This window comes from Athene cunicularia (genome assembly GCF_003259725.1).
Source record: "Athene cunicularia isolate RWA chromosome 4 unlocalized genomic scaffold, athCun1 chr4_part1, whole genome shotgun sequence".
NCBI lineage: Eukaryota > Metazoa > Chordata > Aves > Strigiformes > Strigidae > Athene > Athene cunicularia.
Genome location: NW_020799098.1, coordinates 15,906,497 through 15,919,895, shown reverse-complemented (window position 1 = coordinate 15,919,895; position 13,399 = coordinate 15,906,497). Strand labels below are relative to the sequence as shown.

At 40.5% G+C, this 13,399-nt stretch overlaps 1 protein-coding gene across 1 annotated transcript in view; it reads right to left on the bottom strand.

The window, feature by feature from the left end:
• Positions 1 to 3,452: 3,452 nt before the first annotated feature.
• Positions 3,453 to 13,399, bottom strand: part of LOC113479380 (ADP-ribosyl cyclase/cyclic ADP-ribose hydrolase 1-like) — a 28,434-nt gene continuing 18,487 nt past the window's right edge. The window contains exons 3-8 of the mRNA XM_026847225.1: positions 13,224 to 13,359; positions 12,345 to 12,427; positions 10,682 to 10,758; positions 9,852 to 9,944; positions 7,555 to 7,641; positions 3,453 to 5,666 (exon numbers count right to left, since the gene is read on the bottom strand). Of these exons, the coding sequence (XP_026703026.1) occupies positions 5,585 to 5,666; positions 7,555 to 7,641; positions 9,852 to 9,944; positions 10,682 to 10,758; positions 12,345 to 12,427; positions 13,224 to 13,359 (558 nt within the window). The 3' untranslated portion in view covers positions 3,453 to 5,584. The remainder of the gene's footprint in view (positions 5,667 to 7,554; positions 7,642 to 9,851; positions 9,945 to 10,681; positions 10,759 to 12,344; positions 12,428 to 13,223; positions 13,360 to 13,399) is intronic.

The window sequence follows — 13,399 nt, the reverse complement described above, 5'->3', positions numbered from 1 at the left end:
CCTAAGGTTCAGACTTCGGCCGCACAAGTCCCAGGTCTAATTGCAATGCAGTGCTATTGACTTGATTAGTATTTTGAGTAGCAATGGAAAAAAGGTTTTCCCTGGAGTTTGTCCCAGTCCTTTGCAAATCATTCAGCATAACTCCTATATTAACTAATTTCCAGATTTTCAATTTCAGTAAGAGAATAAAACCATTTAAGCTACACTTTAAGCTATTTAAAGTGTAACTATAATTTACACCTCTTGCATTTTTACTCCATTAGGCAATAGGAAAGCAATGGTAAGATTTTTGCCATGGTGGCATCAGGCAATTTTGGCTGTGCTTCTGTAACTAAATCAACAAAAAAAATTCTAAGTAGAGCATGTGCACAAAAAGAAAACCCTAAAGCAAGCAAATGTGGTTTCAGTCTTGAAAATGGAGGCAGTCAACAGAAAACAACGTATGAAATAGAGGCAGCAGATTAATAACAGGTTTTTTTTTTTCTTTAGTACAATGCCAAATTTTCTAACTGACTGCATTGGATATGTTTGAAAGACTGCATTATTACCCAGTCAGTTCCTGAAACGGCTAGCAAGTTTTAGAATTGTGGCTTTACATAATCAGAAAATGGATTGTGAATTTATGATTCTTAAATGTTTTGCAAAAACCTTTCTTCTCTTCTATGTGAGAGGATGTTTAGATGTCCTTTTATGTTTAGGAATATTTCTCACAAGGAAACATTTTGTGTTTGGGATTTATTTTATGCAACTTTAGCCACCTGGAAGCTGATTTTATAAATTTGAGCTAATAATCTAGACAACTTTCATAGTCAATGGAGATAAGCTTCTGCTGGAGTGCATATCATCCCTACTGTCTTACCCCACCAGTGCAGAGTGGGATAACCACTTTCAGGCGGTGTCTGATTTGTCCCTTTGACTATAGAGAAAGCCTGTAAAATCAGATGACTAATCTAAAATACTATTAATCCAATCTAAAGTATTTAGTATGGATTTTAACCTTTTAACCCTCCCCTCTCTCTCTCACTGCACACCAAAATGCCAGCAGTGAAATGAATCAGGGTTAAAGTAGCTGTATTGCTGTGAAATGTGCTGGTGTGGAGCAGATGCTACTGTATGTGCTTCTTGGGCATTGCTGATTTGGACAAGCAGTGTTCCATGAGAAAGGAGGATCAGCGGGCAGGCAGCTGCCCCTTCCCACTGCACAAAGCAGTGATGAAAATAAATATGCGGTTTAAGCAAAATACTCCCATTGATTGGTCTTTTTTTTTTTTTTTTCCTTCCTCCAGCTAGATATAATCTCTTCTTACTCCAAGCAGGGAAAAAATATTATCCCAAACCATCTGCCTGTCCTGGTTCATCAGGAGTTCCATGAAACGTTTCTTGTTGGCAGAACAGAGGGATGATGCTGCTGCAAGATAAAGGAGCAAACTGTAAAGGTTGCATGGGGACTGCTTAAACCTGCGCAGCTCTCTGTGGCTTAGTCAAACGCTGAATCCAGCCCTTTGATTTTAAGAACAGGCAGATGGAGTGTACTCCATGATCATAGATATGTAGGCAGTATTATATATATCTTTTTCTTCTGCTACTGCAGCTCCTGTTGTATTTACTGCAGTTTTGCTTCTGTCATTCAGCTACACTATTTTTTATCTTTTTGCCAGCCTTCATGTTTTACATGCAAAGTGTTTTCTTTAAAACTATTTACTAGGGAGGATCAGCCTCTGATGAGGACATGAATTGTTGTCTTAAGCCTGTAAAAGATGTTGTTATTAAGAGAGAGGTTCTGAGATGCAGCTTGTTCGGAGGGTTTCCTACCTCAAGCTTGCTGATCTAATTTTTCTACTCTTTCTACTGAGCTCTTTTATGTAAGATGGTGTCTGAGGGTCACTGATTTGAGTATCAGAGAGTCTTCTCAGGTACACGCAGGAAGGGTAGCCCAAATCAAGCAAGGGGAAACTTCTACCTCTGACTGACTGCAGTGCTGCAGCTATGTCGGGTCCCATCCAAAACCACTCCCCTATTGCCAGTGTCCAGGGGGATGCAGATCCATTGCTCTATACGCTGCCAATACGCATATACAAAAAATCAAAACCCCGTCTCCAAAGACTTTATCCATAAATTATGTTACAGGCACTGCACTAAGAATTTTGGACTAAAAAAAAAGTAGCATAATAACTTAAAAAAGAGGCTTTTAAAAAAAAATAATGCTGAGGGTAAGGTTTATTGCTATTCACATGTTTAAACCTCTATTTCCAGTTTTCAGTTTCTTCTCTAGACTCACGAAGCTTGTTATTTTAAATGAAGGCCTATAGTCACACATTAATTTCACCCATGTCCATACATATAAGCAATGGAGAGAGCTAGTGGTCCCTGATGGGTGACTTCAGGGAGATTCTGGAGGTGCATGAACCTAAGTGGAATTCAGGCCATTTGCCCCCCATACTATTGAGCCTCCTGACCCTAGGGAGAGGCTGACACGTTTTAAATCAAACACAAGGCAAACAATAGCAAGCGAGGAGAACAAATCAATCTGTATTTCGTTTCCTAATCTCAAAAGGAAGTTTAATAATTATAGGTTCTTGTCAGTTTAAGTACATCAAAGACAGCAGGAGAAGCAATGATGTGGTAATAGGGTCATAGAAGTAGCTTTCCCAGTGCTGAGTGGTTCTGGGAGTGCATAACACTGATATCACCTTATCACACAATAATTCAGATTCCTCTCAGGTTTCTGGGCAGTGCTCTTTGGCAGTGCTTGCCTGGGGCACAAGCTAGCCATTTATCTTGAACAAGTGGTGACAGAGGTTAGCTTCATCAGATTTAAAGAATATTTTCAAAACCTTACATGTTTCAAACTATATAAAGAAACATTACTTTCATGTAGTGGAAAAAACACAGATTATTTTCCCTTTTATTTAGTTTTCAAAATTTGGGGCACTTTGTATTGGTTTGGGAGGTTTTCTGGTTTATAAATTTTCAGCAGAGCAATAGGATTTGGAATTATACTTGTCTGGTAGAGAATGTCTGCATGGCATTTCAAATGTGTGATCATGGATAAAATGCTTGCTGGAAATGAGCTCACTCATGTTCTGCTATGTATGTAATCTGAGCAGCACAGACTCGAGCATGTGTTAGTGAGCCAGATGAACACCTACAGTGCTTCTGTACTAATAAAGTGGGCCAACGTTAATGCTCCTTCCTTAAGGGCAAGCAGCAGGACACAGTAGATGACACCAAGCTCTGTGGGTCTTGGGAGTGGTACTGGGGAAAGGGGCTGAGTTTTATCCAGAGAGTGGGATAGCCACACTGCTTAGGCTGACTCCCTTTGCTAATGCTAATAAGAGGAAAAGCAAATGAGCCATTAGTGTCCTGCCCTCTCTTCCTAGTACATCCACCTGCAAATCCACAAAATTTGTAGCCCCCCTTGGCAGTGGAATAAACAGTCAGAAAGAAACCAGGCAATCACAAATTCAATTATTTCCCTAACATTAATTGTGTTTCTTGCGAAGTTTCCCTGTAAAGATGTGTCATTTCACATACCTTTAAAAGAAAGACTTTTTTCTGGGACAACATTCATGCCAACCATCTGTGTTACAAAGCTGTCATTTACTCCAGCACAGTTGCCAGTATTAAATGTGGACCCCAGCTTTCAAAAACAAATTTGCTTCTTAGCATTTTACTATATGACCACTGATAAGAACAGTCATCTTTCTTAACTAATATGGCTGAGAACAACATATATATATGGATGTCTGTGTTCAAGGTGAAGACACAGGATGTTTCACTTCTAGCCACCTACAAACACAATGACTTCTCTGTATAAGACAGAGAGCAAGGTAGCGAGAGTACAGTCCGGGTAGGATGTGCACTGTGGCCTTTGTCTGTTTTCATGGGTGGGTATATGAAGAGTTTCATATGTTGAATGAGTTTCTGAGTTATATTTAGGAATTGCCTTATTTTCATGTTCAGTCTGAAATTAAGTAGAATGTCAAACTGAATTAACAAAGTTTGCTATTAGCAATTTTATTATGGATCTCGATTTTACAGCCAACTTTTATATTAAAACAGAAGAGGTACAAAAGTGAGCATGAAGACAAACTCTTAACCTATAGTCAGAAATAACCTATTTGAAAGTATTTGTATGTGTCTGCATTGATGCATCTAACCAGTTATGCAACAGAGTGCAAATAAAAATACGTTTCACTTAATGTAAACATTATGGGAGAGGTCTTGGATGTGATCCAGCTATGATCAGTGCAGGCCTGTGTATTATAGAGAAAAGGTTTATCTAGAGATGCTTGAAATTACACGAGCTTGTGTAGTTCCTTAAAGATCATTTGCAATCTGGGAAGTCACTAAAACATATACCATTTTAACCTTCTGCCTGTGGGATCATGGAAACCTCGGTCTGCTTAACAAATTGGCAGTTGCTGGTTACTCTGACACTGCAAAACCTAGGAGTATATCTGTAGCAAAGCCTGCTCTGGTTTTTTAGTATCAGTGGTCTGCACAAAGGCATTACAGCTGCAGCCACATGTTGGCCTCAGATCTTTGTTTTGTTATAAACGCTGCACTTGACTACACGTATGAGACTGGCAAAATAGAAATCAAAGGAAATCAATGAAATGTGCTGTTATGGTGTACTGTGGCATGTCCATGCTTGTGAATTATACACCTACTGCAAGACATCACCTTTCACACCTCAGAAACTGAGGTTAAGAGAGACTCCTTACTGTGGCAACCTTTTGATGTTTGTCCCTCTTTCAGTGGATGGCCAATCTGTGGCTTGAGGGACCTTTTATGGGAGTTGGAAGGCTTATGTTTACTGCTATATTAAGAATAAAATGTAATTTGAACTGCAGCGGTCTTTCCAGTAGGATTTTAACGGGGTTGTCTGAGTCAGTCTTGCTATGTTCTCTCCCCAGCTACACAACACATACTGACAGACGCTGGCAACCCTGAGCTGTTTCTGGTCTTTTCTTGGCTCACCTCAGCCATTTCCCCACCAGCCACTCACTCTGATGCCCATTAAAAGTGCCTCTTCCATCGCTTGCTTTACCTGGTCAGAGGTGCCACAGTCCCTGGGGGAAACATGATTTATACCATGTGTCGCTGTGCAATGTTCCCCTCTGGGGGACACTGCACTGGGATGCAGGGAGTGTAGTATCCTACTCCAGTCACTTCCCATCTGGCCTTCCAGTGGGGATCAAGCCAAGCACTGATCCCAGCAAGTTCTACGTCTGCTGGAAAGTCTCTTTCTTCTCTGTGCATGCCCCAGGGAATCCCTGCTCTGGGGCTCAGGGCACAAGGGGAGTTCTACAGGAGGGAGAAAGGCAGGGCAAAGCATTTGCCCTCGATCACTGAACACGCCCCCAGACCCTCTGAAATAGCATGTCTGCGTGTGTGTGTACAGTAACCACACCTAAAGTATCATCTCCTGCTATTTGGCTGTTAGTATTACAGCAAGGATTTCTGGTTATGGACGCTGTACACACCACGCTACTATTTATCGCTCTAAGCTATGTAGCCACATCTTTTCCAGCTTTACACACAAATAACAAAAGTCTTCTGCAGTGCGGAGGACTCTGTTTCATGGAGCTGCTGTGGTGTTGGTGCAAAGGCTGCAGTCTGTGTGGTCAGGGTTATGCACACACTGAAGGAGCTGAACTGGCCTGTGATAAGACACAAAACCAAGCAAATATTTAGTAACCATTTTTCAAGTACAACGGAATAACTCCACAGTTATTAAACGCAACAGTCGAAGTACATGTTACATCTGTGCTTGTCAAATGGATGTCTTTTCTTGGGATAATTTTTTTAGATGTTGCCACAGAAAGATAACTTTGGTGTTTGTTTATAGGGGTTAGGGACAAGAGCAATTGAGTAAAAAATAAAGTAGGGTGTGAATTCACAGCATGTCAGTTACACAATTATTAACAGAATTAGGAAAAATTAAGATTTCTTTCACAGACTATGGAGTTGCTGCTGTGCTGCAAGTTCACCATCCTGCTTACTCAGTGGTAACGCCTACTGCTACAATGTAAAGCTGTTGCTAACAATGTCATATACGATTACAGTTTTTGCTAGAAGTATATTCAGTTAATCTTTTTTTTATTTTTTTTTTAGTTACTTCCGGAAGGCACTGCTGACATGGACAAAAGCAAGAGAAAATTATCAGCATCGATTGCTATGTGGATGAAAAGCTCAGCTGGCATGGACCCACACGGTTCTGCATGCAATGACTTCAGGGGAGTGAAGCTAACTTATATGGTCTATTCTGAAGAGTTTTACTGCACGTATAAATTGCTTGTTTTATTATTGCTCTGTATATAAAATAGTAAAATTGTCTCTGTTGCTCTACACAGTTGTTCATGTATGTGTTAGCTGAGCTCTGACAAAAAGCCCTGGTTATTCTATCTTAAGAAGTGAGTTGTGAGCCACAGCAAGTACTGTGTCTACAACTCTTCACTTGTTACAGGTTTCTCCTTGTGCTGAGCCACAAGAGATCTAAGCTACTACGTATTTCCCATTCCTCCCTGGCCCCTTATCTTATTTCATCGTATCTGAAATAATCTCTACCTACTTACAAGTCCCAGGAATACTGGTTACAGGCCATGTTTACCCAAAGAGAGAGCATCACAATTTGACAAATTTATGCACCACACCAGCATTTTTTCACAATGTACAGAGCACCCATTAATTAGGTTCAGCAATACCTAAACAGGAATGCTTTGCTCTGCCTTCAGGATAAAAGTCCTATCACCAGATAAAGCACTTGTCTCCTTTGCAGACCAACTTTTCCTTATTTAAAACTAATGATACAAACTCAGTAGTTTATAGAAATATTTACTTTGGAAATGTTCTTATCCAAGTATGAGTTTTTCATTCTGAATAGCTGCTCCATACAGAGAAGATGTGAGTAATATTGAACCTTTGCTGCTTTTCTAATGTCACTAAAGAACACTTTTGCTCTCTGTGAAGGTCTTGCATGCAGAGGGATAAGGGGTCTCAGGCTTCTGTATCTCCACAGAAGGCAGATAAGGGATCTTGGGCAAGTCAGAATTTGGGGTGCTGTTTCCCAGACTTCTGTTTTCTCTCTTGACACTGATGAATTATAGTAATTAATAATGCTTATCATGTCTCATGTCTCACGCTCTGACAAAGCAGCTGGACAGAAAGTAAGCTTAAACTATAGTGAAGGAAGTAAAGATTGTCCTTGATATACTGTGTTATCTGCATGCAGCAGGGGTGAAAGCTGCCTATTTGATTCTGATTATTGTAGATGAGAGCCCAGTCAGATTAAAATCTGTTGAAGGAGGCTGGATTGGTCCTTCCCTGAAGGCGACTGAACATGCCCAAAGGCAAGAGAGCAAGCCCAACACTCAGCCAACATGAGGTGCGAGTGGATCCCCTGAGAATCACACAGCCATGTTGAAGGGATGTGATGGCAAAAAGTGGGGAGTCTGCTCTAGCTTGCTGTAAATATACATTAAGTCAAGAGGGAGATGCAGTATTAGTTTTATGGTTAGCAAGTGGTCACCAATAAGAGCATGTAATTACCTGTAATTTTCTTCACAGGTGATCTTAAAGTTTCGCTCTTCTAGGATGCTTGTTAACCTCTTTATGGAATGACCTGAGCAGGATTCACTGGAGAGAAAAGTCTTTCATTACTTGTGTTCCTTGTGTGTACAAGCTCAGCTAAATTCCACACCATGTCACTTCATTTCAGGTAAGATTCTTTAAAAACTTGTTTACTAATGTGCTGTAAAGTCCATTGAGTTTGTGGAGTTTTGGCTACCATTGGGCCTTTCCTGGTAAAAACTATGTGATATTTGGCTATGCATTTTGCACAAGAACTTTGTGCAGGAAGATATCTGTGGGATATTTGATTCACAGTTCAATGTGCTCAAGAACTGCTCCAAAGCTGCTGGTGGCCTCCCTCCACAGGAGCACAAGGATCATTCAAATCTGTGGAAGGACAAAGGGATCAAATCCTCTGTGTGATGAGAAAGGGCTGGTCATGAAAACCAGCAGCTAAGTCCTAGGTAGGACATAAGACAGGAGGAAGCAGATAGAAAACATGGAAGGAAGCAGGCTATGAGCACCTCCTCTCTGTTTAACTCAGTCCATGGTTGCTGCTAGTGTGTTTTGATAAGGGGCTGTTTCAACCACTTTTCCACTGGTAGGAATCCTAACCTGTATATTTCTTTTCTATCCAGCTAATGGTTTCATGAAGCATGTATCAATGTCATTCCTTTGAGATCTTTATGCTTAATTTGCTTGAAATAGCCCAAGGGGCCCCAGAGCTGTAGTGGAAGATTGACAAATGTCAGACACAGACAGAGACACTGCAAAAGACTTGTTACCTCAGGATAGAAATCATCTCCTGGTCCTGAGCATAGGACACATATCAGGGCAATAATACAATACTAGGGCAAATCCAGTTCCTAACATGTGGCATTAGTTTAAAGCAGAGCCAGCTCTTCTTTGTTCGCTAGACTTGCCAGATGTTATCAGTGATTCGACATGGAATACAAATCAGAAGATAAAAGGAATACATATTATTGGAGCTACCCTCTCTGTTTCTCCTTGGAAGTAATTAGAAAATAAAAAGGAAACTGCTGTGAACTTGGCACGGGGGGAGGAGGTGTCAGGAAGGCTGGCAGAGCACTGGGTTGTTGAAGCTGTTGAGGAGGAACATGATGGATTTTCTAATGTTGGGAAATAATGGGAGAAAGGATCAAGTTGCCATGGCTGGGGTGTCGTCTTCTTCAGCAAACCTCTATGCAACAGTCCACAAGAGTATGTCTGGTATGCTGAGCACAGGATAGGTGCATGCCTGTGAGCTGCTGTGATAGATATGCCAGCTTGTGTGGCAAAGAGACACTTATGGGTGTTGGGGCTAGGGGAGGGGTTGCAACACAGGAGCTGGTACTGTGTCAGACAGTGAGGCTGTCTGAGCAAGGGTCTCTGCTGGGTCCACACCCATTCCTGTGTTGCACTGCATCATCACTGCCTGCTTCCTGACCCACAGCAGCAAAGCTGCTGCCTCTCTCAGGAATGGGAGAAACCATGCCACTGCATTATAACCATGTGAACCACAGAACTGGCTCTGAATGTAAGGGTCAAAGGCACTGAGCCTCATGCTCAGTGCTGGAAATATGATAGATCTGCAGATTAATCTGATCAGGACAAAAAAGGTCACTCAGAAAGGCTCAGATGTGATTTGAGGTCACTGTTCTTGTATCAGTAATTCCATGGTAAGTATTTAAACTACAGATTTGTAATTAAACATCACAGAATCATTTAGGTTGAAAGGGACTGTTTGAGATCATCTAGTCCAACCAATATCAGCTAGACCCAGCTGCCCAGGGCCCAGCTGGGTTTTGAGAACATTCACAGGTGGAGAGTTCACAACCTCCCTGGGAAACCTGTTTCAGTGTTTGAAATTATTTTTATGAAAAATGGTTCTACTCAGCATAATTATCCTGTTCCTGTGGACAAACATATTTTCCAGCTGTTCACTTTTGCAAACATAGCCTGCTTGGTGACCTCAGTGCTGCACCTGTAATAAAGGTCTGCAGAGCTCAGTGCAGTTGGAAGGACTTTAAAGGTCATGGTACCTCTTGAAAGCAAGGAAAATGTCATTGTGACTTAGTTATAACTGTTCAGCAGTTCCTATGAAAAATACTAAAGCAAGCAACAGTACATATGTTATTCGTTCCAGTAAAGTAAGCAGCTAGAAAGAGTGAATGTAGAGCAGGTTTAGACAGTGTCACTGTTAGTCACTCGTCAGAACTAAGCTGTGCCTTCTGCCTTCTACACACTGCTTGTCATTTTGTACCAGCATGACTTACATTTGAGGTCCACCGATGTCATGCATAAGCCAAATGTGTACTGTAGAGACTTTATTTGGATTTAGGTTAAAGATCTCAATACTTCCAAAGATGCTGTAAGAGTGGGACATGAAAAAGCAAAATATTCTTAGTTATCTGAGAAAGTCATACAGAGTATGTTCCCCAAATACTAGTGCATATTACTGCTGCTATTATTCTCAGTGGAAGAACATTATTTTGCCAATGGATTTTCATAGACTATTTAATTGCCTTACGGTAAAATATTTTCTCCCCATTATTTCATTTTCAGGAGAACTTCTGAAACTGTCTGCAGAAACAAAACTGAAACAAACTGAAACTTTTCCATCTTTAGTGCCTTTTCTCCTCTTTGGTTTATTGGCTATTGATTTGGTTTGGTGCCTGGGAAATTAACATGGCTGTTCCACTGATCAGCACCTTCATCTTTCAATATTGTTCAAGACTGCACTTCTAACCAGGTAACCCAAGAAAGCCAGAGTCTGGAGGGGTAAAATCCAGTCAGCTCCATGAACAGTTAGAAATGTGTCATTCATGTATAATGAATAAATAAATTGTAATAATAAAGTTACTTTTTGCAGTCAGAGCATACTGAACACCCCACTCACATGCCCTTTGAAGGATTTCAATTACAGTCACTATATAGAAGGAGTTAAGTGAATCAGTTCTACAACAGCCAGTGGTTTAGACCCCTGTATGAGTTTATCAAAATCCATTCTGGATTGAGTCCCCCATTCAGGGACTCACTGGCAAAGACACGTTCACCAGCATGCAGGCCCCACAGAAACATGGATGGTAGCACGCAGAGTAAATACCTGCTGCTTCTGAAAGCTCCGGCTTCTACTGATCCATTGAGCATAACTTGAACCACACCACATGCTGCTTCCGCAAACTGAACAAAACAAATGGACATTATACCCTTGACACCACCTGCAGTGCCATGTCAGACTCTAGGCTAGTAGAAATCACTGCAACTTCTTTGATGTCATCAGAACTGGTTTATACAAGTAGAGTATCTGACCAGTATTTTTGCAGAACAAAAAAAGCCTCTAAAGGCTATGGCAAAACTGTGATAGAGCTGCATTAGCCATGTATGAATAGGTAGTCTGAGGTTGCATGGGACTGGTATAGACTTTGCTGTCACTACTGTTTTCAGTTTTTATAGGGCTTTCCAGAGCGCCAGCAGCTACAGCTGTTTGACTGGGCTGTAGTAACCTGGAATAATCCCCAGCCTGCCTTAACTCAGGCAGTGAGGACGAGCCAGAACAGAGGTATCACTAGTTTAAGGACACGCATACCATCATGTATTCATTACCTTGTGACTCATACTCTGTGTTATTTTGTGGTTTGGGATTTTTCTCCCCAGTGCTTTTGGTAAAACTTATCACCTAGTTTTGTTTGATTTGCTTTTTAAATTACTGGATCATTTAATCACTGCTCTTTTATTCTTTAAAACTTATGTCCAAATATTTAAAGACTACAAGGGTTACACATAAAGTACCCACTCTAAATACATAATCCACTGGTAAGACAAAGAATTCTTAAAAAGCTTAACACAGGTGACTACTTATCAAATCTTCCAAGTCCTGTTATATCTAAACAACATGGCTCAAACTCAGATCTCAAGAGCTGTGAAGTTGCAGGAAAGTTTCATTATGTGTAATGTAATAAGCATTAGTTTTAGTAGATCTTAAATTTTTTAGGACTAAAAAGCCTGCTGTCAAGCAGGACTGACTCTGTATGGTGGTTTATCGCTCCCAGACTCTGGATCTGAGGGGATTAATGAGAACATAGAAACTGTTTTGAGCTTGGAAAATTTATGTAGTCTAGTTTACCTACAAAACTATTTATTTTACAGTGAGTAGACTTTTTCTTACATACATGAGAGCTGAATCATAAAATTAATGCTCGTTTTCCACCTGGGCAGTCATCTACTAATAGTCCTACCAAGGGTGAAGTCTTTAGAAACATGTAAAAATAAATTGATACAGGAGAGCAGATTTCTGGCTGGCAGTTTTTTTGTTCAGGTTTATGCTGGGAAGGTGCAAGGGGATTCTCAGCTATTTGGAAAATTTCTGTGCCAATGTGGTCACTGCTTTCAACATTAACATGCTAAAATGCATTTTATTTCAGCAATTTCAGTCCTGTGATTTAATTTAGGTGACAATTCTTATTATTGTAAACATCAATTGTAAACCTCCAGCTGTTTGCCAAGTGTTGTTCTAGACACTGACAAACAGTGTCTACAAAGAAGAATGCCCAAACTACAGTGACATTAAATTCTGTACATAAAATATGGGACCTTGGAAACAAATTTCCAATGCTGTGATTTTTAGCTCCGGAAGCTAAAAAAGTTCATGTGAACTTTTACTATTCCATGTTTTAAGTCCAATCTGCAAACTCACTTTTTTTGGCAGTGTCAGGAACCTAGTGCCGTTCAACATGCTTGGATTTGGAGAGATTTATTCTAGATCTTACCATCTTGGATGCCATTTTCCAGAATACAGAGCTAGGGTTGCTCTCACATTCACTTCGTTTGGGACAAGATTCATAGTTGATTCCTGAGAAGAAATACATTTATAGAACAGCTAAGATTAGAGTGAATGTTGTTGCAATGTTTATATGGCTTTGAGAGCTGATTAACAATGGCAAAAAGATTTGATCCCTACCAAAGCGAAGAGGGCTACATGAGAAAAGGGCTCTAAGAGGAAAAGGAATTTGCATGTGTTCAAAGGTCTTCCTGTTTGCTCACACATGCTTCAGGGAGGTCCCTGCAGGCCCTGCATGCAAATAATTCTCAGCAAACTGAGAAGGGAAAACATGCAGTCCTAAATGTGAGAAACATGTTGATTCTTGACAAATACTGTCTGACTGCATTGAAAGATTAAACTCTGCCTAACATTTTCAGTAATTCCTGTCCAGTTTAGATGTTGGTAAGCCTTAGCACCAACCCAGGATTCACGAGGGCAGGGTAACCCCAGGGTACCTACATGCTGCCCCTGCAGCTTGGACTGGCCTATGGCCAGGACCTTTTTTGAATAGCATTCTTGTTTTGCAGTTTGTCCAACAGGATGGGAAGAAAGATAATCCAGATAAAGAGGGCTAGGTGTGAACATTAGTCCAAGCAGCATTTTCATGTTTTTGTAACAGCCAAGGTGGTGTTTTTTAAATTAACCTGAGAACCAACTATTGTCAGTCTTCCATAACATAGGAGAGAAATACTGTTAAGGTTTTAAGCAAAATTACAAAAAAAATAATATCTGAAAAGGATTGTGTTTAAGTCTAGATATACAAGAGAAAAGAATAATCTGGAATTCCAGTATTCATACTTGTTTTGCAAAAAATAGGATTAATTACCTGGGTCAGAGGGGTCTCCACACCATGAAACCCTATCAGCCATATAACCCAACAAGGTGTCCTCCAAGGTAAGGAAATTTTGATTGGATTTTGTATAACGATGAGCGAGGTCACTTGTCTTGCTCCAAAACAGTGACTGTGAAATAAGTTACAATGTCTAATAAGTGATACTTATA